At 35.4% G+C, this 25,011-nt stretch overlaps 1 protein-coding gene across 1 annotated transcript; it reads left to right on the top strand.

Moving 5' to 3' along the window:
• The first annotated feature begins 4,035 nt into the window (after positions 1–4,035).
• Positions 4,036–5,823, top strand: LOC132796891 (innexin inx5). The gene is made up of 2 exons (XM_060808237.1): positions 4,036–5,066; positions 5,130–5,823. Exons 1-2 carry the CDS (start codon positions 4,404–4,406, stop codon positions 5,664–5,666), a joined length of 1,200 nt encoding a protein of 399 aa, XP_060664220.1. The 5' UTR covers positions 4,036–4,403; the 3' UTR covers positions 5,667–5,823.
• Positions 5,824–25,011: the final 19,188 nt, after the last annotated feature.

Here is a 25,011-nt window from a genome sequence, read left to right as displayed (position 1 = left end):
GATCACTGTGATTAAAGTCTAGATTGTGATGCTACATTAGCTTTACACTTAATAAGCAGCTGAAAGAAAGAGCAAAAGAGTCTACAATTAAATATGATATATTTTTAAATAAATAAACATTTTTATAATATATATATTACTTTGGGTAGCAACAAGAACGTGTTAGAGAATATTTCTTTGTTTATTCTTTAATATTAAAATCTCCACATTTTAATTTCAAGATCATTTGATATACGACCAAGATAAGGCTTTTAAAATAATCAGGTATATTTTGACCTCTATGGTATATTTTGAATGCAGTACTTCATCTATAAACCATATAAAGCCTTCGGTATATTTTTGTATTTTTGCGGTATATTATTTGTTATATTTGAAGTAGCTTTCCTTCGTGTTTTACGAACAATTGGAATCAAATTCATTAAATTTCTAAAATCTGGACGATATACTAAGTAGAATATACTAAATGATGATGAAAACTGTAATTTTAATAAACTGTTTTTACGTACTAAATGAAGAATATACCAAATAGAATACACTAAAAAAAGAAATTAAGTTGAATATAAAGTTGAAGTTGTAATATTGAAGTTACTATACAAAATATACCTTATTATACCTGCTACCTATAGGGTAGAAGAGTATTATAACTTTGTGTCGACAGGAAATGTATGTAACAGGTAGAAGGAGGCATCTCCAACCCTATAAAGTATATATATTCTTGATCAGCATCAATAGCCGAGACGATCTAGCCATGTCCGTCTGTCCGTCTGTGTGTCTGTGTGTCTGTCCGTCCGTCCGTATGAAACACTGGATCTCAGAGACTATAAGAGATAGGACTATAATTTTTTTTTGACAGCATTTGTTATGTTTGCGCACAGATCAAGTTTGCTTAAAATTTTGGCCACGCCCACTTCTGCCTCCTCAAATAAAAAAAAACCGAATAGCAAGCGTAATTTTAAAGCTAGAGTTGCGAATTTTGGTATATACAATAATTGTTATAGTAGTTATGATTCCTGCGGTTGGTTGCGATCAGATAATAATTGTCGAAGTTATTAAAGAAATACTTTTGTATGGGCAAAAACGCCTACTTACTAGGGGTCTTAGTTGCTTTGGCTGACAATCTGGTATATTGTGCCGTTTATGGTATATTTTGAATGCGATACTATATCGTCATACCAAATATACCATTTGGTATATTTTTAGTATTTTTTCAGCATGTTCGGTATATTTTGAGAAAAATACTGCAAAATATATATCTTTTATTCAAAATGGGTAGCGGGTATCTCATAGTCGAGTACACTCGACTGTAGCTTTCTTACTTGTTTTCTAATATAAAAAATCCCTTTTATTAGAATTGTAAGAAACTGTCCTTTTACTAGAGAACTTGAAATTAAATATATTACTAACAACTGGAAGATATACTAAATAGAATATACTGAATGTATATTTATTAAGACGAACCAATTTAAAACATAATTTCATATATCGAAACAATTAAACACGGAATAATCTGAAGTCACAAAACATTTCTTAGTCACAGATATTAAGACTCGTGTTTAGATCGTGTCATAATTGAAAAAGCCACTGAACTTTGCACAATGTCCATTGAGTGGCGCCGCAGCAAATTGAATAGACAAATACAAATGGCTGGGCATAAATAAGTTAAGTATGAGTTTCTTGCATTGTAGCCAAACTAACTAAACTGTCTGACTAAGTGCTCCACTAAACGTTTGGCCAAATTAAATTTCTATAATTGCTCTCGGTTACAATGGGTTGAGCTACTCAAAAATGAGTTCGTACACAAAGCGTTGCTCATAAACAATAATGGCAGACATAATGCCATAAATTATAACAATCGCTTTGTGTCTTGGTCGCCAGGCAAATCAACAAATCTACGAACGTATCTACGAATATGTATCTCGTTGGCTTGTATCTGAAAATGTATCTTTCGCTGTAGCTTTTGGCTCGTTTGTAGGGCTAACAAGTTGGGCTACGAGTTGTATCTCAAGAATATCACAAATGGCTTGTATGGGTTGTATCTTAGACTGTACGCTCCAGTATCTTAATTATTATGGTGGCCAACGTTGCGGAACATGTTGAGAAAAATGAAAATGGCAAGTCACAATTACGAACAACAGCAAGCAGCTCAACGACTCCAAAAATTATCGTCAATAGATACCAGCACAACACGGAATACATAATTATCAAGCTCTTCTCGTTCCCATCTCAAGAACTTCCGCATGCGGTTTGATGAGGCGCCCCCAAAATACAAAATATAAAAAGACAAAAGCCACAAAATTATTTACAAATACCCAGAAATACGCACAAAGGCGGCTTGCGATCAACAGCCACACAACAACAAGAACAAAAACAACAACAAAAAGAGCAAACAACAAAACAAAAAATAAAAAATAAATAAAATTTATTAAACCCTCGTTTCGAGTTCTGCGCATGATCAGCGTTGTTTGCCAGCTGCGTCGTCGTCATCTCTGTGTGTTTGGACTTCAATTTCAATTCGTGACGTGTTCACAAATTCAACACTTTGTTGTTGTTGTTGTTGCTGGTGTTGTTGCTGGTGTTTGAATGCCATGGAGGTCAAGTTCAGGGAACACCGTATTTTGTTTTTGCTTTTTTACCTTTTCGAATTTTTGTGTTTGTAATGGGCCAAATGATTTTTATTACTTCTACGTTACTCCATAAAAAGTTGAATAAACATACACAAAAAAAAAGAGAATGAATAATGCTAATTGCGTTTGAGTACTGTCGATTCACAGCTGACAGCTAAAAGGTTATTCACTTCGATAGCTGTGAAGGTTTGCTCACTCAACCTGAGTGTGATTAAAATTTGCTTAATAACACAATTTTGTGGTAAATTTTCTACAGAGAAATCTCTGAAACAAACATGTTATTATTTCTATTCTATTTAAAAGTGCACTTGAATAGAAATAAATATCAAAATTAATACAATTTGAAAAGACGTCACGAATTACTTTTGTTGACCAGAATAAAAAAAAAAAAATAATCAAATCAATTACAAAATGCATCGGAAATGGTATTTAAAACTATATGTCACTTGACATTTTAATTAATTTATAAACCTAAACAAACTCATTACAAAAAAAAAACAAAATGCGAAATGTTTTTTAGAGACTTGCTTTATGCCCTCGCTGTTGTTGTTTGTTATTGCATATTGTTTTATTATGTTTAATGCGACATTTTTGGGTGTCATTTTACGCGCCCATGGCCCATGGCCAAAAAACAAAATAAATTAAATTGATTTATGCTAATTAGCTTATGCGTACATGTACTTTGCTATTATTATGTATTTTTTTTTTTTGTTGTTGTTGTGTATTTGTTGCGTACTTAATGATTTTATGCTAATTACAGATACCTTCCATAATTGGATTCTTGAACTTGGACTAATTGGCAATTGAACTTCGGGCAGAGGACGACGTGATGGGCGCACAAAATAAATAAATTAATTAAGGCTGAATAAACCACAAGAGTTATGTGAACGCTTACACATTAGTCATTAAGAGCATTCCTTTTTTTCTACTATCATTCGCCTCAGCGTGGTATTTTTTTTGTAATAAAAAACATAAAATGTAAAATAGAAAAAGTGTGTTTAATTATGTGTATTATAACTTTTTTCTAGGTAATACAGAATATCTAATTATGTCTATTGTTTTCTGCACAACTTTTTGTTTGAACAAGCACCTAAAAGTATGCAATACAAATAGATTGGAATGCCTGCAGTTACATATTGTCTTTACATTTTAAATAATATTAAAAAAAAGTTTCATTCCAATGAGGAGCTATTATAAAGTTTACCTTAACTTCTAGAGCTACCTTCTTTATTTGGAAACAGTTCCGAAAAAAACAAATTCAAGCTACTGCAAAGCTACAGTCAACACCTAAAAGTATGCTTTAGAGAAAGTGCACGTTGAATTTGCTGCATGCGCCTGAAAGTATGCAACACATTTTCAATGCTTCTAGACATTACATTAATTCGGGTTGGCTATCGACATCTGTCATTTTAGTGAATTAAAAAACGGAAACACAACGAAAACGAGTTAAAAATTATGCTATCGAAAAATGTAAAGTTGTACATCCAATGATGAGGGGCAGCACTAACAAAATATGTAAAGCCGAGCGACAATCAACATTTCGTTTTTGTCGCTTCCCCAAGGCTGTCAAGTTAATGTGCAAGTTCTAAAGTTGCAACCGTGTCACAGAAAGAGAAAGCATAAGTCAAGTAAAATTTAGGAAAAACAAATAAAAACAAGAAAAGGATTACAACAATCATCAATAAGCTAACAAGAGAACGTCGAGAAGAATTCTGGCAGCTGGCGGAGCATTGAGAATTGGACACAGTTGTTGGGGAGCTCTTTCCAGAGGCGAATGAAATGTATTCGGCAGTGAAGCCACTATCAAAATATCTGCAATTTAAATCGATACGCATCTACGATGCCGTTTTCACCATTCACTCCAAGTGCACCGTTGTCATCCTGCTGACCTGCTCGCTGCTGCTATCGGCACGCCAATACTTTGGCGATCCCATTCAATGCATCAGCGAGGAGAAAAACATCAACTATGTGCAATCCTATTGCTGGACCATGGGCACCTACATCCTTAAGCTGGACAATTTCAGCGAACGCCAACCGCTGCCAAGCCAACCGAAGCCATCGCCGACAACAGGTCGCTTGAGTATGCGACGCCTGGCCGATTACAATGAGGAATATGCCCGAGCTCTGGCCATAGCCGAGGGCGTGGGTCCGGAGCTACGGGGTCAGACGCAGCGCGAATATTTGCGGTATTATCAGTGGGTCATCATCTTGCTGCTGTTTCAATCGTTTGTCTTCTACTTTCCGTCTTGCCTGTGGAAGGTGTGGGAGGGGCAGCGTCTCAAGCAGCTGTGCTCCGAGGTGGGCGAAGCTCTGCTCTCCGAGCAGACTTACAACACACGACTGCGATTGCTCGTGAAGTATTTCACCACCGACTATGAGGATATGCACTATTGCTATATGGCCAAATATGTGTTCTGCGAACTCCTCAATTTCCTTATCAGCGTGAGTAGCTGAGTTTTATTTTCTCCTCCTTAATTTTTTGTTAACACTTCTCTCTCTGTTTAGATGCTTAATATTTTGGCTTTGGAGGTGTTCCTCAATGGCTTTTGGAGCAAGTACATGCATGCCTTGGCCACAATTCCGCTGTACGATTGGGATCGCTGGAATCGCATCTCGTCGCAGGTCTTTCCCAAGATCGCCAAGTGCGAGGTCCTCAAATACGGAGCCAGTGGCACGGCCAGCATCATGGATAATCTCTGCATTCTGCCACTCAACATTCTGAACGAGAAGATCTTTGTGTGCCTCTGGTGTTGGTTCCTCCTCATGGCCATTATGTCCGGCTTGAATCTGGTGTGTCGTCTGGCCATGATGATGAGTCGTACTCTCCGGGAGCTAATGATTCGCAGCCAGTTGCGTTTCATGACCAAACAGCATGTGCAGCATGTCTTCAGGAATCTGACCATCGGCGATTGGTTTCTCCTCATGAAGGTCAGCGTCAATGTGAATCCGATGCTCTTTCGCGATCTCATGGAGGAGCTCTGTGAATTGCGCTCCTCGCCCAGCTCAGTTTCATCGCTAACTTTACTCGAGAGTCCCGCTTAGCTCATCAGCATTTATACATAAGAATATTATTCACAATTTTTTTGCTTTGAGGATATGCCATCAAACTCACTGTGCTTAGTTCATCTAATACGTATAAGTGTATTTATATATATATATATATCTTTTAATTCTTTGCCAAGTCCAAATATATGAATTTAATTGAAATTAGCGTAGTTAGTTGTGCTCTTTTTGCTCGAGTAAATCAAGTCCGCATCAAGTATTGTGTGTGATGAGATCATAACTTTATTTTTGTCTATGCAATAATAAACTTTAATATTTAATTTATTTTTGTGGCTTTTAGTTGGTTGTATCAACAACTGAATTGTGCTATTCAATTGGACTTCATTGTGGAAGTACTGTGTATTAAGAGTTTGATCTTTATGGGGGTCTTGACGATTTCCTAACTTCTAATGAAGTCAGCAGAGTCAGCAAACCAGACCAGATCGATTATAGAACCAATGAACTTTGTCTATATTATGAATATATTCTTGTTGTTTTATCAGAGCAAACAGCTGATTGGCCGTCGAAAATCCTTTTCTCTTCCATTTCAAGTATAGAGAATTATTTTCAATTCTATCAGCAATTTTTATTATAAAGAAATCGTATATTATTATTTAATATATACATATATATAACAAATATATTTGTATTATTTCTTGACTATTTATTTATTCTTTAAAAGGATTAGATATAAATAAAATTTACACTAACAAAGGCCTTTGGCTTTTTTCTTCATAAATAATGATTAATTTTGAGTAAATTTATAAAAAATCTTAAGTAATTATCATGATTTTAAAAACTACTACAATGAATTATTATTAATGGTGGAAAGCATGAAAATCATAAATTTAAGAATCATTATAAAAATACGTCAATTGTTCTAAGAGGATCAGTATAGTATTGTCCTGCTAAATGTTTGGGTTTTTATTTCAAAAGTCGCAAAGATTTCATAGTGCTAAGGATAATTGTTATATGAACTGAAATAATTAAAATAATTTTCATGGATATAATGTCAATACAATAACCAGTGAATATGTTAATGTTAAACATAATATTAACCCTATCCACATCATGATCCTAGTTTCTTTTTTTCACAAATGATAATTATCATTTGACAATAAAAGCAAAAATTGGAATTGTGATAATGTTTGTTTTCAAAGTTTGTTTTAATACTGACGAATATATTTGTTATTCTAATACTAATTTGCCATCTCATCTAATTTTAGTATATTATACGTTAAAAGCAGATACTAAAATAATACAATATTTGGTATGTATTCTAGTGTTAATCATAATGCAAATGCTCAAGTCTGATGATGCCAACGGAAGAGCAATGGTTGATGCTTATGCTAAAGCTAATATAATTTCCAATGCATATGCTAATGCAATATCTAATGCTAATGCATGTGTTAATGCCCATGCTAATGATTTATTCAGCGTGTGAGGCATCGTGTTATGCAATTGATATATATGTATATACATATATAGTAAATACAATATATATTCGCATATGTTTAAGCATGCACTTAACATTCACTAGCTTGTTGTCTACTCATTAACTCATTTCGAATACACTCGTAGAGTATTCATGGGATTCAGTTCACTTCTCTGTCTGTGTGTGTGTGTGTGTGTCTGTGTGTGTGTGTGCGTTCGTTCATAGGCTGCATTTCATTTATAATTGATGGCCCACATTTCAACTCACTCAGCCATACATCGAGAAAGAGGCGAAGAGAGACGGGCTGAAAGTGTGAGAGTGCGAGCGAGAGAGAGAGTGTGAGCTAACAGACAGTTTTTCGTATTCAGAATGCTTGCGCGTAAAGCACGTGTAAAAGTCGCGCGCGTTTGCCGCGCGTTTTTGGTCGCGTTTCGTTTTCGTTTGCGCTGCTGCCACACATTTTAATGTGCATTGTTTATAACTAAGTAGCTGCTCTGGCTATAATTTCGTCATTTATATTTTGTGTGAGCTGGTCTTCCCCAACCCCTCCTCACCTCCCTTCCCCTCCCTTCCCCACCATGCGTTCCAGTTGCCGCTGCAGTTGCTGTTGCTGTTGCTGTTGTTCGACATTGTTTTGCGCACGTTAACAACGCAACTTGCTTTTTGGCCGCCTGCGTGAAACCATGGCACACACACACACTCAAACGCACACACACACAGAGACAACAAAATGTAAATATTATTCAAAAGTCGTTGTCGTCGCGCGTTTTTTTGCGGGGCCGCTCACAAAGAGGGGTGCGTCAAAGCTGGCAAACTGGCAAAACTCTGACGGCATTCTGCCGTTCTTCCACCTCCTCCTTCGCCATCGCCTTCGCTTCTGTCTCTCGCTCTCGCTCTCTCTCTGTCTTTCTTTCTTTTGTTTGTGAGTTAGCCAGTTTTGCGATGTTCGAGCTCGTTTTCTTCTTCTTGCACTGTTCAGCATTCGGTTACATCTATTTTGTGTATTGTTGTTTTGTGCTATGTGAGTGTGTTTTGGTTTTCGGTTTTGGTTTTGGTTTTTGGTTTTTGGTTTTGGTTTTAGCTTTGGCTTTTCGTATTTTATTTTATTTTGATTTCGTATTTCTGCTGTCGCTGCTGCGCTAGTTTTAGACGGTTAGTCGTGTGTCAACCGGGAAGCCGCCAAGTGGCCCATCGTTGTCGTTGTTCGTTGTTCGTAGTCGTTGTTCTTCGTTGTCAGTTTGTTGTCAAGTGTTGTTTGGTTGTTTGTCGTTGTCGTCGCTTCTTGTTGCTGTTGCTGTTGTTGCCGCTGTCGCTGCCGCTGCTTTTGATTTCGTTTCCGATTTAATTAAAACGCGTACGTGACGTGCTCGACACAAGCAAATTGCAAATTTGCAAATGGCGATATTTTGTGAACGGTGCAGTTGCAATTGCAAATTCAGTTGCAGTTAGCACAAAAGCCTTTACTCGACTGCAAACAAAAACAAATCAAGTGGCCAACATCCATTCAAACTCACACTCACGCACACTCAAACACTCACTTACACACACACACACACACACACACACACACACACACACACACACACACACACATGACGTAAGGTGTACATTGCGATAGGCGGCAATAACCGTAGGCATTGATAAACACCCGCAAAGTGTAAAACATTAGCGGCACAGTGGTGCACAACCCATCAATTCTTTGTAGAATTTTGTTATATATTTTGTTTTTTTTGTTCTTTTTTTTTTGTGGTGGTGGTGAAAGCAACTGCCAAGTGTTCAATCCGTTAAGCTTAAAAGCTGTCACAGTTGTCACATATTACGGCGAAAGTGTTGGTTTTTTTTTGTTTTGTTTATTATTTCATTCAATTATCAATGGTATTGTCTGTAAAGTATTTAGCATAACAACAATAACAACAAATTGACAGAGGTGGAATGCGAGCCCGCAGCTGAAATTTATGGTTGCGTTTAGTATTTAAAAAAATACATATCGTGTACGTTTTGTTGTTTCGTTTTGCTAAAATTCACGTTTGTTTATAAAAACAGACAATTTATTATATGCTCCAACTGCGGGGCAGTGGGCCTAAATCACCTTGTGTGTGTGTGTGTGTGTGTGTATGGAAATTATTTCCATATATCGTGAACTGTGAATCAAATGATAATAAATTTATGCATACGTTTTTTTTTGTAACAATTCAATTATAATTTTTTGGAAGCCGAAACAAAAAACATTCCATTCGAATAGTTTGTTTACTTATGAAAATTTAAAAACAAAACTATGTATCAATATTTTTGTATTGATAAAAGAAATAAATATTTCAAAAAGGTGAAACTGAATTAACGAACTTACACACATACATTTTGTATGATAATATAAGTATGAACATGAATAATCATTTTTTTGGAGTATGACAATAAGAAAGCAACTCGTGTAATCAAAAGTTAAAATTTGGTGATTTTCTTTAGTCATCTAAACGATTTGATAGATTAGAAAATGTTGAGGCAATTGATTTAGATAGCGTTCAAAGTGCAGTTTAAAGCAATTCTGACGCACCTAGCTAATCTAATCGAATTGTTTGCAGAGACTTTAATGGCACTTGTCCCACTGTGCACCTAGAAGCACTTTGGCGCACAAAAACCAAAACAAGAACTCAGCACAAAATAAATACCAAAATAAAAGTTGAAACACAAAAAAAAAGAGGAAAAAAAACGTACACAGAAAAGAAAAATTAAATAAACTACGAAAATAAATAAAAAACCGATTACAGCAACAGTGACGCTACCGTCACAGTCGACGCAAACGTTGACCGCAGCAGTCAGTAGGGAATTTGGTAAAGGAGGGAGGTGGTTGTGGAGCGGAGGAGGGGCGAACGAGGGAGTGAGGAATTGGGGTCTGAGGTCTGAGGTCTGAGGTTTCTGCCTCTGAAACAGCGACTGGCGCCTCTGGCGATTTAGTTGCGTTGCTGCTCTCTGCACTTTAGTTGCGTCGCTTGCCTGGAACACGGTGAACACGGTGAACACGGTGAACAAGTGAAGAGAAGTCCGAGAAGTCCGAGAAGTCCGAGCAGTCCGAGTCAGCAAAGTCCGAGCAGAGCAGTCCGTGCACTTTTGTCGAGTCGTCTACACGTTCAGGTTTTGTTTTGTTCTGTGCACTGCATTGAAGTGAATTCCGTGACGGCGCCTTTTTCTATTGATTTTGCTGCAGAGAGTCGAGAACAACAAAAAATACTGAAGAACCGTTAAAACTGCAGCTTATCAGCACAAGTGTTCGTGTGTGTGTGTGTGAGACGATAAGACGCTCTCACAGTTGCCATCATCATTAGCAACATCATCGCAGTCGCAGTCGCAGTCGACGTCGTCAATATCTTGAAGGTGTTGCTCGCATTATTGTTGCTGTTGCTGATAGCTAGTGTTGGTGTTGATGCTGCCGTTGCTGCTGGTGTTTGGTGTTCGTGTTCGTGTTGGTGTTGGTGTTGGTGTTGGTGTTCGCTGCTAGTTGACAGCCGAAAACAAAGGCCAAGATATTCAGTTGGCAGCTGCTGCTCATGAGCAACTGAGCAGCAAGAAAAGCACGACGCCACGACGCGTTGTCTATATCTCTTTCTGAGAGTGTGTGTGCACGCTACGTATACGTAATAATAATAAGCAAACCAACAACAAGTAGTGCAAACAACTGTAGCATTAGCTAACGAGAACATTAACAATAACAATCGCATTAACAATTTTACGTCTGGCGGTGAGAAAAGTGTTATGAATTGAGAAAAAAACAAAAACGAAAACGAAAACAGAAACAAACGTGCAAAATACGTAAACGTAACAAAGATGGCAGTGAACATTTATCAGCAAGAGACGATTGGAGAGAGAGAGAAAAAGACAAACCAACTGGCTTAGTGGAGCCGAAGCGGGGATATCGGCGACTCTTTCGCAGCATTTCACACGTCTTCAGTTCAGGCAGCAATCATCAGAATCAGAATCAGAATCAGCATCAGCATCAGCATCATCCCAAACCCGAGTCCTTACCCTATCAAAGTCGCACCCACAGTCGCAGTCACAGCGATACGCAGAGCCACAACAGTTATGTCAGCCAGCTCAACAACAGCAACAACAACAACAACAACAACAACAATGATAATAATAGCAACAACGAAAACAACAACAACAATGAAAACAACACCGATAACAGGGAGGGATCTCCAATACAAAATGTGAAATTTCGCAGGAAAATAGAGGATTGCAGTGAGTGCGGGGAGCACGGCAAAGGGCAGGATATGAAGAGCAATCATGCGGACGTTGTGCAGGAATTAAATGCTGTCTTCGCTGTCGACAAGCGATTGAGACGACAGACGGTGAGTGCAGCTCCTTTTTCCTTCTTATATTTATTGCTATTGTTATCGATCGAATGCTGAGGAAGCGATCGAGAAATATATATTGAAATTATTTGAAAATATGTCAACCAAGTGTGCCAGGAGATATGTCTTTTATAGAAATTGGATATTTAAATGAGCTATGTATAAATCGATCAAATTTTAATGCTATCGTTAGCGATCAGATGCTGCTATAGTGATAAAGAAACCCGACAAGTGGACTCTGTATAACCATATAGAACTCTTTGAAATAAATCCGCAAACACCGTCTATGGTATATTTTGAATTTTGGTATATATCGATATACCAAACATATCATTTGGTATATTTTTAGTATTATTTTTTTTAGTATTTTCGGTATATTTTGCAAATGATACCGCAATATTCTGCCTTTACTAAAAATGGGTAGCGGGTATCTCACAGTCGAGCACACTCGACTGTAATTTTCTTACTTGTTTTATCTTTATCGATAATCGATCGACAAATATCTTTGTCGTTGAGTGGAATAATTCGTGCATATTTTTAAAATATCCTAATAATCAATAAGCATATTTGCTGCAACTATCGTTATCGATCACCTGCTATCGAAGTGATCAATAAAAATTTGTTTGCTTGGTGGACATAATTTGTGAATATCCTTAGAGCAAGCAAATAATCTAAATACATATCTAAATAAATTATGAAATGCAAATAAAATTGCAATTGTTGAAATGTGATCGATAAATATGGAGCCAAGAAAGAGTTGAATTTTTTAATAACTTGATAAGAAATTTTTAAAAATTGTGCATAAAAGGAAGTCAGGGGAATATCAAATTAATAGCAATATGACTAACAATGCGATATATTAAAAATGATTTGTAAATTGCACTTGATTAATGTAATCGATATAAACGAGTCACAGTTTAACGACTCAATGACTTTTTAAGTATTTTTAAGTCACCCATTAATATCGACTTTCATAGTCTGCTTATCTTGGGCAATGAAATGATTAAATTTCATTATAACAAGAGCTTGAACTATTACTATACTATTATATTCATATGTCTAAAGTATGGGTAAACATTATACAGCATGAGTAAAGCTTATTCATATAAGTTGTGGCCACCTGATCGGCAAATCTTGCGGTTTTTTTCTTGTTCTATAAAAATCGCAACATGTTTATTTGCTAAAGCAATCAAATGTTCCTGAAGCAAATGAGTAATAAATATCAAAGGAACAAATGCTTTTCTATTACTATATAGAACCAAAAAAAGATTCAATATCAGGGTATTTTGTAGTGTCATAGTGTGTAGCAAGAAATTTGCGTAAATTCGCTCACAAAATTCACATTGAAATGAACGGCGAAGAAGAAGAATTCGAGTATTCTTTTAATGCTTGGCAAATGAAAAGTCTGATACTTGTAGAGTTTGGGTCAGATTGTTGATCATTTGATGTTGTTGCCTGGCCTTTTGAAAATTTCACTACATGCCTTTCCAGTCTTATTTTTTTTTGTTTTTGTTTTTATTGTCTGAACGTTTGCTCTTTATTAAGTCTCTTGTTTTTGTTGCTGTTGTGTTCGACAAATTTGCATTTGCCGCAAAGAGAAAGTGAAACCAAATAAAAAAAAAAAAACAGAAACAGAAACAAAAACAAAAACACGTTTCCGTTTTGAAGCCGACGCATTGTTCCGAAAACCCAAAAATGTATTTTCCAAATGATATCAATGCGTTTAGTACATCGGTTCAAAGGTCATCACATTTTCTTAGCTGTTTTCATTTCGTTTTCGTCGCGAAGAACTTGAAAAAATGTATTTCTCTTTTTTTGTTTTTGAGTTACGATCAACAAACTTAATATGGATGGAATTTCTATATAGGTCAGTTGAATTTTTAATCGATTTTCACAATTTTGAAAGCTTTTTTTTTGCTGTTGGAGAAATTTGAAATAACTTTGTAATAAAGCATCTAATTATATTATAAACAGAAAAGATTTGTGGCGAAAAGAACATGCAAGCAGATGTTTTTGACCGCAGTTCTTTTTATGGACTTAGAATTTTAAATAAACAAATCTTAATCTTCCAAAGTTTAAATCAATTTTGAAAAAGAATTATAAACAGAAAAATTAACTACATAATATATCAAAGTAATAATAAGAAATTTAATTGTAATGATTTAACATTGATTGATTTTTTTTTAAATCTAGACAAATATAGAACAGCAAATAATGGAAGCTGTTTCTAAATACTGGAATCTTTACAAACATGATTGCATAATGTAGGTGAAAAGAGTTGCGAAACAAAAAGGATAAAAAGAAATGCAGAAAAAGAGAAGCAAAGCAAAACCAAAATCATTTAAGTGATAACGTTACAAATGATTGTAAACGCAACGAATAAAAGAAAAAAACAAGTAAGAAAGCTACAGTCGAGTGTACTCGACTGTGAGATACCCGCTACCCAATTTGATTAAAAGCAATATATTTTGCGGTATTATTCTCAAAATATACCGAATATACTGCAAATATACTAAAATATACTAAGAATATACCAAAAGGTATGTTTGGAATATCGATATAGTACACCATTCAAAATATACCATAGACGGCACAATGTGCTAGATTGTCGGCCAAAGCAACTCAGACCCCTAGTAAGTAGGCGTTTTTGGCCATACAAAAGTATTTCTTTAATAACTTCGACAATTTTTATCTGATCGCAACCAAATTTTTTGAAATCATAACTACTACAGTTGTTATTGTATATACCAAAATTCGTAACTCTAGCTTTAAAATTACGCTTGTTATTCGATTTTTTTGATTTGCGGGGGGCGGAAGGAGGCGTGGCAAAAATTTGAAACAAACTTGATCTGCGTGCAAACATAACAAATGCTGTCGAAAAAAATTATAGCTCTATCTCTTATAGTCTCTGAGATCTAGGTGTTCATACGGACGGACGGACAGACACACAGACGGACAGACGGACATGGCTATATCGTCTCGGCTGCTGACGCTGATCAAGAATATATATATATACTTTATATGGTCGGAGATGCCTCCTTTTACCTGTTACATACATTTCCTGCCGGCACAAAGTTATAATACCCTTCTACCCTATGGGTAGCGGGTATAAAAATAAATATGTAATTATGAAATAATTAGCACAATAAACGGGGGGCGGTTGAGCAAGCTTGTCAACACTGGCTGCCTGCCCACTGAGTGTTGCAAAACACTCGTCGAGAGGCGTGCAATTAAAGCACAAATAAATCAACAACAGCATTTTCGGAAATGTGCAAGAATAATAAATAAAAGCACAAAACAAAAATCGCATTGCAAAGAGGCGCCCAACCGCACAGTAGCTGCCATTGTATGTGTGTGTGTGTGTTTGTTTGTTAACCCTCTCTCCCTCTCGCACCCTCTTCGCTGCTGGCACTGATGCAACATATGAAAATGCATTGCGCATGTTTTTGCATTGCGTGTTTTACTTTGCTTTGCTGCTTCGCTTTCGTCTGCTGCTGACTAATCGCGTCAAAAGTCGCGACGTGCTATGCGCACGCGTTTCGCGCGCGTTTTTTGTCGCCCCCAAAAGGCAGCAAGTGTCGCTTGTCGCTGTGCTCGCTGTGCTCGCTGTGCTCGCTGTATGTGCCACTTTGAGGCATGCAGATAGCACACACACACAGGCACACACACACACACACTTGCACTGCGAATCATGTTGCTGCTTTTATCAGCGCGGTTGCAGTTGCAGTCGCAAGTAAATGCAATTTGAAAAAGTCGTGAGCGTAAAACAATTTTGTCATTAGTTTGCATAGCGATAGCATTCACATGAATACATTCACACACACACACACACGCACACTTGCACTTTATAAGCATTTCCATTTGACTTTATTTATGCAGCTCATTTGCCTCGCTCTGATTTGGATGACACTTCTCGTCTCATCTCGTCTCGTTTCGTCTCGTCTCGTCACAAATTTCTCTTTCTCTTTCCCCATTTCCTTTTTGTATTTTGTATTCTTTTATTGTCTTTGTTAATGCAACACAAGTAGCTGCTTGATTGACACTTGAGTTGCCATTACACACACTCAAACACACACTCAAACACACACACACACACACACTCAAACACACACACTCATATACTTTCGGTCTATTAATAAGCTTCTGAAGTTTAAGAACTTTTGCGGCCAGTCGCAAATAAAGAAATTGTTTTCTTCCTTTTTCACACAAATGATTCAAATACGATATCAAGCGAATGTAATTATGAATTGTGACACATAATCACATCATCTTTTGCTAGCAGCTGCTGAATAATAAAGTTCTATATAATAGAAGTTTTCACTCGTTTTATATTTGATTTAGTCTGGTATATTATATTACAGTATATTATGGTATATCATAGTATACATAAATGCAAGCTAGAAATAGAAATGTGTATTTAAAATGCCATTTATGGCATTCTTTCTCCTTTATTTTTATTGTGGTAAACTGTTTAATCACGAATTTATGAAAGTTGCAATAGAAATTTTTTTTACATTTCGATTATTTATTTTAATCTTTCTCATCACTTTTCTGCTTATTAAAGTAAACTATTTAACTCAAATTTAATGTAATGTGATCGATCGGTAAATTATATCAAAATACTTTTGTGTCGAATCTTACTTAGAGTCTGGTATATTTTGTACTCTTTGGTATATTTTGAACATAGACGTAAATCGATATACCAAATATAGCTTTCGGTATCTTAAAACCATTTACTTATTTGGTGAATATTCCATAATTGATAAAATTAAGGCGTTACAACTTAGAAGACTCTTTATAGTCTTTATAGTTCTCTCGATCTTTAATACAAATACCAAGTTTATTTAGTGTTTGATACTTATAGTATTATACTGAGATAGTATATATTAAAAATGTATATGCATGTGAATATCAAACAGAATCTTATCACTTTATTCTCTTATTACTTTTTATTACTACTCTTAATCATATACACACCGTATAATCTGATCTGCGTAATGTCTTTGAATATTATACGAAAGTGAAGGCAGATACTCTCATTTCTTTGCTGAGATACGAATCGTAATCTATAGATTACAGAATAGCTTTTTTACATCCATAAGTTTGTTATTGTTTTGATTACTCATGGGTGATTCCTAGACTCAAGGAATAATAATAAGAATTATATCTTATCTGGCTCAATTTGCAAACTAATACAATGTCTTAGATCTTAAGTATTAAAGCTGATAAAGCGAAAGTATTGAAATCAATAGCTTACACTTGTCTCTAATGCCAATTACTCATACTACTCTGCTGGTGCCATTAAGTGGGCCAATAGTTTGTGGCCCAAGTAGTCTCATTATAAACTCATAAAATGCCACCATACAAGTATATGGACATATTTAAGAGCGAGAAGTACGTGACTCATCACACAATAAAACATAACATAGCAAACAGCAAGAAGGAATTAAATTAAATTTGTGTTTAATTTGGCTGTTGCTTTACTCCCTTTCTACCTCCTCCCTCCTCCCTTGCCCCTCAATCCTTCAAAAGACCCTCGGGGCTTAACTGGCAATGGATCTCTTTAGACGTCTGCCGCTGATGCTGCTGTCGCGCTCAATAAAATTCATTAAAAAAACGCGAGGCACAACAATAATAATCATAATGCCAGGCGATGTTCTTATTGGAGTCTTCCCGCGACTGCGACTGCGGCGGCGACAGCGACTGCGGCGGCGACAGCGGCTGCGACTGCGCTGCCAAGCTATTACAGCAAAGCGGAGAAACATTGCTGCGAGACCCCGCGGACACCCCTTTTGGCGACCCGCAGAAAAAACGGAAATTGAAAGCGAAAATAATGACGATAATTGTAATGCTCAAGAATATCGACTAACGAGATACCCTGTAAAGCACTTATCCATAAATGTTGTCCTGCGTTCTGTTTGTCCGTTAAGGATCGAGAGATTTTTAAATTTGATATGCATATATCTACAGGAGAGAGTAGTTTTATTTCAGTTTACGGTCTCTCAAATTTAACTCTTACATTTATCACATTTAATTTATTTCTCAAGTGACTAATTATATTGCCCTGCATTCTTTCTGTCCGTACGTATAATCGAGACAATCCCAGGGACTAAAATAAAGAAAAAGATTCTTCATATTTGAGAAGTAATATATTATTATATTTAATCAATAATATCTCATTAAAATCTTGATAAACATGACTATATTTATTTTTGTCCTGCGTTCTGTCTGTCCGTCTATATAAACTTGTCTATCTTAGCCCCAACAAGAGTGATTGACTTAAGATTAAGATTAAGATAATTTAACAGAAATGTACAAGTAAGACAGCTACAGCGGAGTGTGCTCGACTGTAAGATACCCGCTACGCATCTTAAATAAAACTATATTCTATAACGATACAAAATTATTTGAAACAACTTTAATTGCGTGAAAACATAAAAAAGTGTTGTCGAAAAAGAATGCAAGCTATATCTCTTATAGTCTCTGAGATCGAGTGTTTCATACGAACAGATGGACAAGGCTATGTATATCATTTCGGCTGTTGACGCTGAGATAGAATATATGTATGTATGTATGTACTTTATGGAGTCGGAGATGACTCCTTCTGTCTTCCTATAAATTGCAACATCAATGAGATCATATTAGCAAAAATAGTTTCTTTTAAAGATATTTTGCTATTTTTCTCTCTTGTTCTCTTTACACGTTCTTTCTCTCTGTCTGTCTCTCTCTCTCTCTCTTTGCAATCTGTGATGACATCGATTGTAATCCAAGATCGAGCAGATATTCTTGCACAAACTTCTGCCAAAGCAGTCGATATAGCTGTGGCTATATTCGTATCTGCATCCGAATCAGGTGTCATAATGGATGCCCAGTCACAAGACCCATCTATGAGGCAATAATACACAATCGCATTTTCGTCGGAGGCATTCGTCCTGACAACAGCGAGTGAAATTTAATGTTCGCCTTCGCCGCTTGAGGCATCGTGCGTAGCTTCAAAATTAGCCGCCACCTTTATGATGGAGGAGGAGGCGCCACGCCTGCAATCGATGGCTGAACATTGCGTATGCCATTAAAAAGTAGCTGCAACATTTCGAGGATGTCCATGAACGCATCTTTCTTGCCGCAACGAGGTGCTGTGGCAAACATTCAACAGGCTGCGGACTATGCCACAACAACTGCAATAAGCAGTGGCAACATTTATCCATCGAGCGTGCGATTTCAGGACTTCAGAGTGTCGATGAATGTGTCCACTGTTTGGCATGGGAATCACTTTCAAGGGCCAACATCTCGTTGCCTGAGGATGCGATGCAGTTAACACCGACAACAACAACTATGGTTGCAACCCAATTTAGAGGAATGCTGCCAGCCGAAATATTAATGAAAATATTATCAATTACCTCATTGACAAAGACTTAACACCTTATCAACAGCAGGGCTTAAGCAAATACTTAAGTTATTCTCTTGTAATTATTTACGTTACTGAATTTAAAAACTAAAATCAAATGACATTTTAAAGTCCTTTGACTCCATATTTCATTTATTAAATTATTGCAAACATTATCGAGTTAAATATTTTAATTTATTTTTCTTTACATTCTAATGCAATTATTTAAAAAAACTCATTATAACCAAAATCAATTTCAAATTATTGAGAAACATATTTTAATATATGCTTTGCTGAATTCATTTTGAAAGAGGCATGTGTTTTGTTTCTTTATATTCATATTATTTTAGAAGTTTCTACAGTTATTTAGTTAAATATTCAAATTATTTAATAATTATAAAGACACAATTATTAGGGTTAATCAGCAAAATTCAGGATTGTTCATAATTTGTTTTAAATTCTAAATTAAATTAATAATCTTATACATTTTTTTTGCAATTTAAATATGCTTATTATCTTCAAATTTCACTGATATAAGAAATCATGACATTATCATTAAATTGAAACGCAGTTCAAGTTTTTTTTATTTAAAACATTTAACTAATTGATTGTTAGATGTAGAGCATAACATTATTATGACTGCAGTAATTACAAGCAAAAATAATTCGCTTCTCTTTGTCTTGACTTTTTAAATAATACATATAAGTGAAATGAAATCAATCGCAGCTGTACAAGAAGTATATCACAGCAACTGAATAATGACAAGAACAAAAAAATACTATAAAAAAAAAATGAATATACAACACGAAATCAACACTTAAGAAGAGTTGCATACTTTATGCCATTTATCATAATTCGATAATTGAATTGATTGAAGATCACCTGAAGCTGCGTAACTGTGTGTTTTGATACTCGAAAACATAAGAGAGCAGCCCTGAAGAATCCGATGAACAGCAAGAATGAACTGTTTTTATAAATACTTATGGTACTTAAAGCTAAACGTATCACCGATAAACTGTGTGTGGGCAAGAAAACTCCAGAAGAAGTAAATATATTCAAAACATCTTCAAAAGAGCAAAAGACAAATAGCGCATTCTTTAGTTTTCAATTTAAATTTTCAATTCAATTCAATTTCCAAACGTGTAGAAAGAGTAGAGAACGGATTAAAACAGAACAGATAGATTATAACACAAAGTTGACTTTAACTCACGTCTTTCTACTTATTTGGCAAGGAACATTATGCTTTGGACATGTTATTTATAACATATTTATAGCTCTATAATAAAATAATATACATTACCTACATGAAAATCTGTTTATCAAAACTAACATTGCCAAATTCTATTTTAAGAGTTTTCTGTAGTTCAATTTAATTTTCATAAAGTATCTATGAAACGCATATAAGTGAAATATAATAAATATTTTAATGGATATATAATACAGATTTACTTGAGAACTATTGTTTTTTTAATGTTTCAAGCTAACGCAAAGTAGTTTCACATAAATCAATGTGATTTGAAAAGTTATAAATGGATTATTCTGCAACTTTGATAACTATCATTAAAAAAAAATGTTTTATTAAATGATAGAAAATATTTTGGTCTACTCGTATCGCAATTATATAAATAATTTTACGATCTATAGAACTGTTTAGCAACAGCTTAAAGCTTCTGAAAGCTTGCAACATAATCGACCTAAGCTTTGAGAGTCAAACAGAATACAGTATGGTTTCTATAAAATTAATAATAATTTAAAATATAATAATATTTATTTAAATTGACATTGACATTCTTAATTAAGTTGAGTATACTGTACTCCATGACCAATCTAGGGTATATTTTGAATGCATCTTCATTTTCAGATTTAAAGTAGAGCTTGTGTATTTATTCCATACAGTATCATAAAGTTTATATTACAGAAATATTCAATACAAATGTTATTGCAGGGTATAGCATATGTGTAGATACATATATTCTTAAATCCAATAGGGTAGAAGGGTATTAAAACTTTGTGCCTGCAGGAAATGTATTTAACACGCAGACCCCATAAAGAAGATATATATTCTGGGTTAGCGTTAACAATGTGGAACATTTTGTTCCTATTGAATATTTTGAATGTAATACAATTTCGACATACCAAATGTAGCCTTCTGCATATTTTAGTATTTTTGTGGTATATTTTTAGAATGTTAACTGAGTATCTTACAGTCGAACACACTCGACTGTAGCCTTCTTACCTGTTATACTTATTTGCTTATTCTGTTGCATTGTGGTATACAATCTATACTAAATATTAAAGATGGCTGCCTTAACAAGTGTATACCCCTTTGGCAAGCTGTGGCCAGGGTATGCAACATGAGTTGGCTGCAACTTGTGTATTTGTTGGCTGCATATAGCATACTATATAGATGCTTGCATTTGGGGGTTGGTGTTGCACGGAGGAGAAGGAGGCTGCTGCCAACAACAGCAAGAACATGAAGAATTGAAAAAAGACGCACAAGAAGAAGAAGAAGAAGAAGAAGAAGAACAGCAACAAGAAGAACAACAACAATTGCGTTCATTGTGCTTAATTAATTTAGTTCAAAGATCAAGCGACCGCGATGCCGTCGCGATTCTTCCCTCATTTTGTTGCCTGCCTCCAAATATCGATGCCTGTTGCAGCGTCTTGCTGTGGCACGTTGTTGTTGCACGTTGCTCTCGCAGTTGTTGTTGTTGTTGTTGTCGTCATGCAGCTGCATTTAATGTGCAGGTTCTGTTGTTTATTTGTGTAGCTGCCAGGCAAGGCGTTCTAGTTATAAACTTCTCTTTATGTCCCAAACCATATGTTGCCGCCCAGCCACACATTGTAAGCCTTTCCCTCTCCTCCCCTCACCTTGCTGCGCTGCATTCATTGACAGTTATGCTGGAATTTGATTTCACTTTTTGTTTCACTTTCAATTGCCGTCACATTTCCTCATTGCCTTTTTGCACAACAAACATTTTGATAACGCTTTGCAGCAGGTGATGATGTGTGTTCCCCCCTCTCCCTCTCTCCTCCCTTCTCACTCACCAGCCACTAGTGTTGCGCTCTCTCGACTTGCCCATTTATGTTGCCAATCCCCGATTCCAATTCCAATTCTATAGCGAATGCCCGCAGTTGCGATATGCTTAATTAGGCAACGGGCGTTGAGCATAAAAAGCGTCTTTGTCGCTGCCACGCCCCACCCCCAACTCAATCACACACACACACACACACTCGCACACTCGCTCTGTGGCAGACACATGTTGTCCATGTTCATTACACACATTTGGTTTTCAGTTTTGCGTCGCCATGTGGATCTGTTGCTAACACTGCCCAACACACGAATTGTTCTCAAAAATTTTACAATTTTTGAATACTTTTCTTTGAAGTGAAATAAGAAAAAAACTATTTATTGAAATGCCAACAACTTAAATGAAAAAGTTTATGGATTCTCTTACTATACAATTCTGATCATTTTATAAATTTCAAATAACATATCAACTTCTCCAAATATAGTTTAATTTCTTTCTCATGTTTCTACTATTAACACAGCATAAGTTGACAAATTTAAATTCTCTTAAATTCAGATCAGTCAGAAACTACAACTAAAGTTTTGTTGTTTGGGACTTAAATCTTATATTTTGTTGAACATAGTTAAAATGCACAAACTATATGCGTTACTTATGTTAAACAAAATTAAGTACAGCAATAAACATATTTTAAATATTAAGTAATTTTGCTTCATTCATTTCATTATTTTTTAAAATTAGCATTTCTATAGAATCAGATTTTAATTTAGAAATGCATAAATATCAAATTTATATTTTCTAAAAAAACAAATAATTTTAAAAGCTCACTAATTAAAATAATTTGTTGTTCAAAACGTTCACAATTTCTGAAAAATTTTAAATTTTTGGAGTACATACTTTATTTAGGAATAAGGAAAAACTTTTTGTTGATTGTATTTCTAACTAATTAATTGTACAATTTTAAAGATTATTACAAAATTCTTTAGCTCAGAGCTATTTCAAAACGTATAAATTATGTTTGAATAATCATAATCATGACATCAAGTGACAGAGCTTGATTATAATATGAGTGCAAATTTAATAAACTCGCCACTTCTTATCACAAAAATCAATGAAAACCATTAAAGATTATTTTATTTCTTTATTAAATGACAAACAGTAAATTGTGTTATAACCATCATTATTATTGTTATATGATACTAGCTATAAAGAATTGTTTGCCATCTATTAAAAGCTTATCAATACGATCATCAAACTAAAATATTTAAAGTGTAATAGAATTGTATAATAAGTATTATTTTTAACTGCACTTTGTGCTCCACATTTTAATTCTGAGCAACAAATAATAATAAATTCGTATTTATTAATTTACGATCTCCGCATGTGAACTTGATTTGTTCTTATTTACATTTCTGGCATCAACAAGTTCAATCTGAATAAATTCTATGGGGTTGGCTTTGTTTTGCTTTGTTTTGTTGGACGGTGTTGCAGCGTCCGCATATGAGACCGCTGGGTGACCGGGTCGGCGTCTGCCGTTGACGCTGACGTCGACGTCGACAGCGCGACTGCGAAGCGAGCAGCGAGCAGCGACAGAGACAGCAACAGCAACAGCGACCGCCACCCAAGAAAATGCGCTGAGGCATCTTGAGTTCAATTTCAGTTGATATTCTGTTAAATTCGCGAACGCGTCGCGCTCGCAGCCTGACTTCTAGACCGGGTAACGGGATCGATCGGAACTCTTTGGACTATCGCATGGAATTCAAAATTCCAATTTACAGATTCCATATTCCGGATTCCAGGTTCCAGATTCCTGTACGACAATTGTTTTCGAGTGCCTCGTGAACTCAACAGCACTTATCAGTTAAAAACGCCGAAACAAAAACAATACATTTTTTTTTATTGTTCCAATTGTTGTGTTTGTGATTGTGTGCATATTTGCTTAAAATATTGTGTTGTGTGCAGTAAAAATATGTGAAGAAAACGCGCGCGTTTCTTTTTCAAAGTATATATCTGGCAATATTTCACGTACATATAGAATATATATTTCAATGATAAACCTGCGAGCATTTATTTTATTATTATTAATTTAATGATACTGTGTAAAGAAGCAGTTGCTGTTGCTGTCGCCCTGTCTCGCTCTCTAATGTCATAATACTCGTTGATCAGAGCACAATGTGGAAATCAAGCGAATCATGCATAGTACATAGTTCCATCCATGACATATACGTACATAAATACATATGTATAGATGATAGCCAAGCCCCGTTTTTACATGTGAATAGTTGAGCATTGAAACGCGTATTCATTTGAATTCGATGATTCACTTCCATAGGCAATTCAATTGTTTCAATTCCCATAAGTCACTCTCCCCAAACACTGATCCCAGAACGAGGTCAATTGGAACGAGATAAGCAAGCGTTAGTTTTTTGTTAGGAGGTTTTGTCTCCATTCGATAAGCAGATCGCATATAGATTCCATTTAAAACACACTAACGACTAGACTCAATGTTAGGTAGGGCTTTGTCGCTGCCTAAAAGTATGCAATTATTTTTGATTACAAGTTTTATCATTTGAACAATCGTAGTTATTTGTTATTTTTGTTGTTCAATACAAACTAAAAATATAAATTAATAGAAGAAATTTCGAATAATATAAATTTCACTAAATGAACATAAAAATGTAAAACAAAAATTGAAAACCTTTTTGACTGCGTTTGGATGTTAGCTAAATACCACTGCATAGCATAAGGGTTAATTGGAGATCGTGAACTTTCTGCGTCTGCTCTCTTTTCATATTTCGCTCTTAATTTTGCAATCAACTGTACTCAGTCTCCACATTTGCAATGTGCATAAGCGTCTTATCTTGGAACTAACTGGACTCTACAAAGACTTTCCACTGATTTATTTATGACGATCGACTCTGTTTAAAATGAATACACTATAATTTATAATTCATTGATAGACTGCGTAAATATAACAAATTGTTTTGAGTAACAAGTGAAATCAATTGTAATTCTTGTTAATTGCTGCAGCTAATGAGGATAGGGCCAACGTTCTACTTTGCATTCCATAGTATACACTGGACAAAAAAAATTACTAAGCATAAAACAAATGGTTTATGAGATTTTAGTTTCAATTGGGATTGATAAATTA

Source organism: Drosophila nasuta, chromosome X (assembly GCF_023558535.2).
Source record: "Drosophila nasuta strain 15112-1781.00 chromosome X, ASM2355853v1, whole genome shotgun sequence".
Taxonomy (NCBI): Eukaryota; Metazoa; Arthropoda; class Insecta; order Diptera; family Drosophilidae; genus Drosophila; species Drosophila nasuta.
The sequence above is the reverse complement of the archived record's forward strand: the minus strand, read 5'-3'. Positions and strand labels throughout refer to the sequence as shown.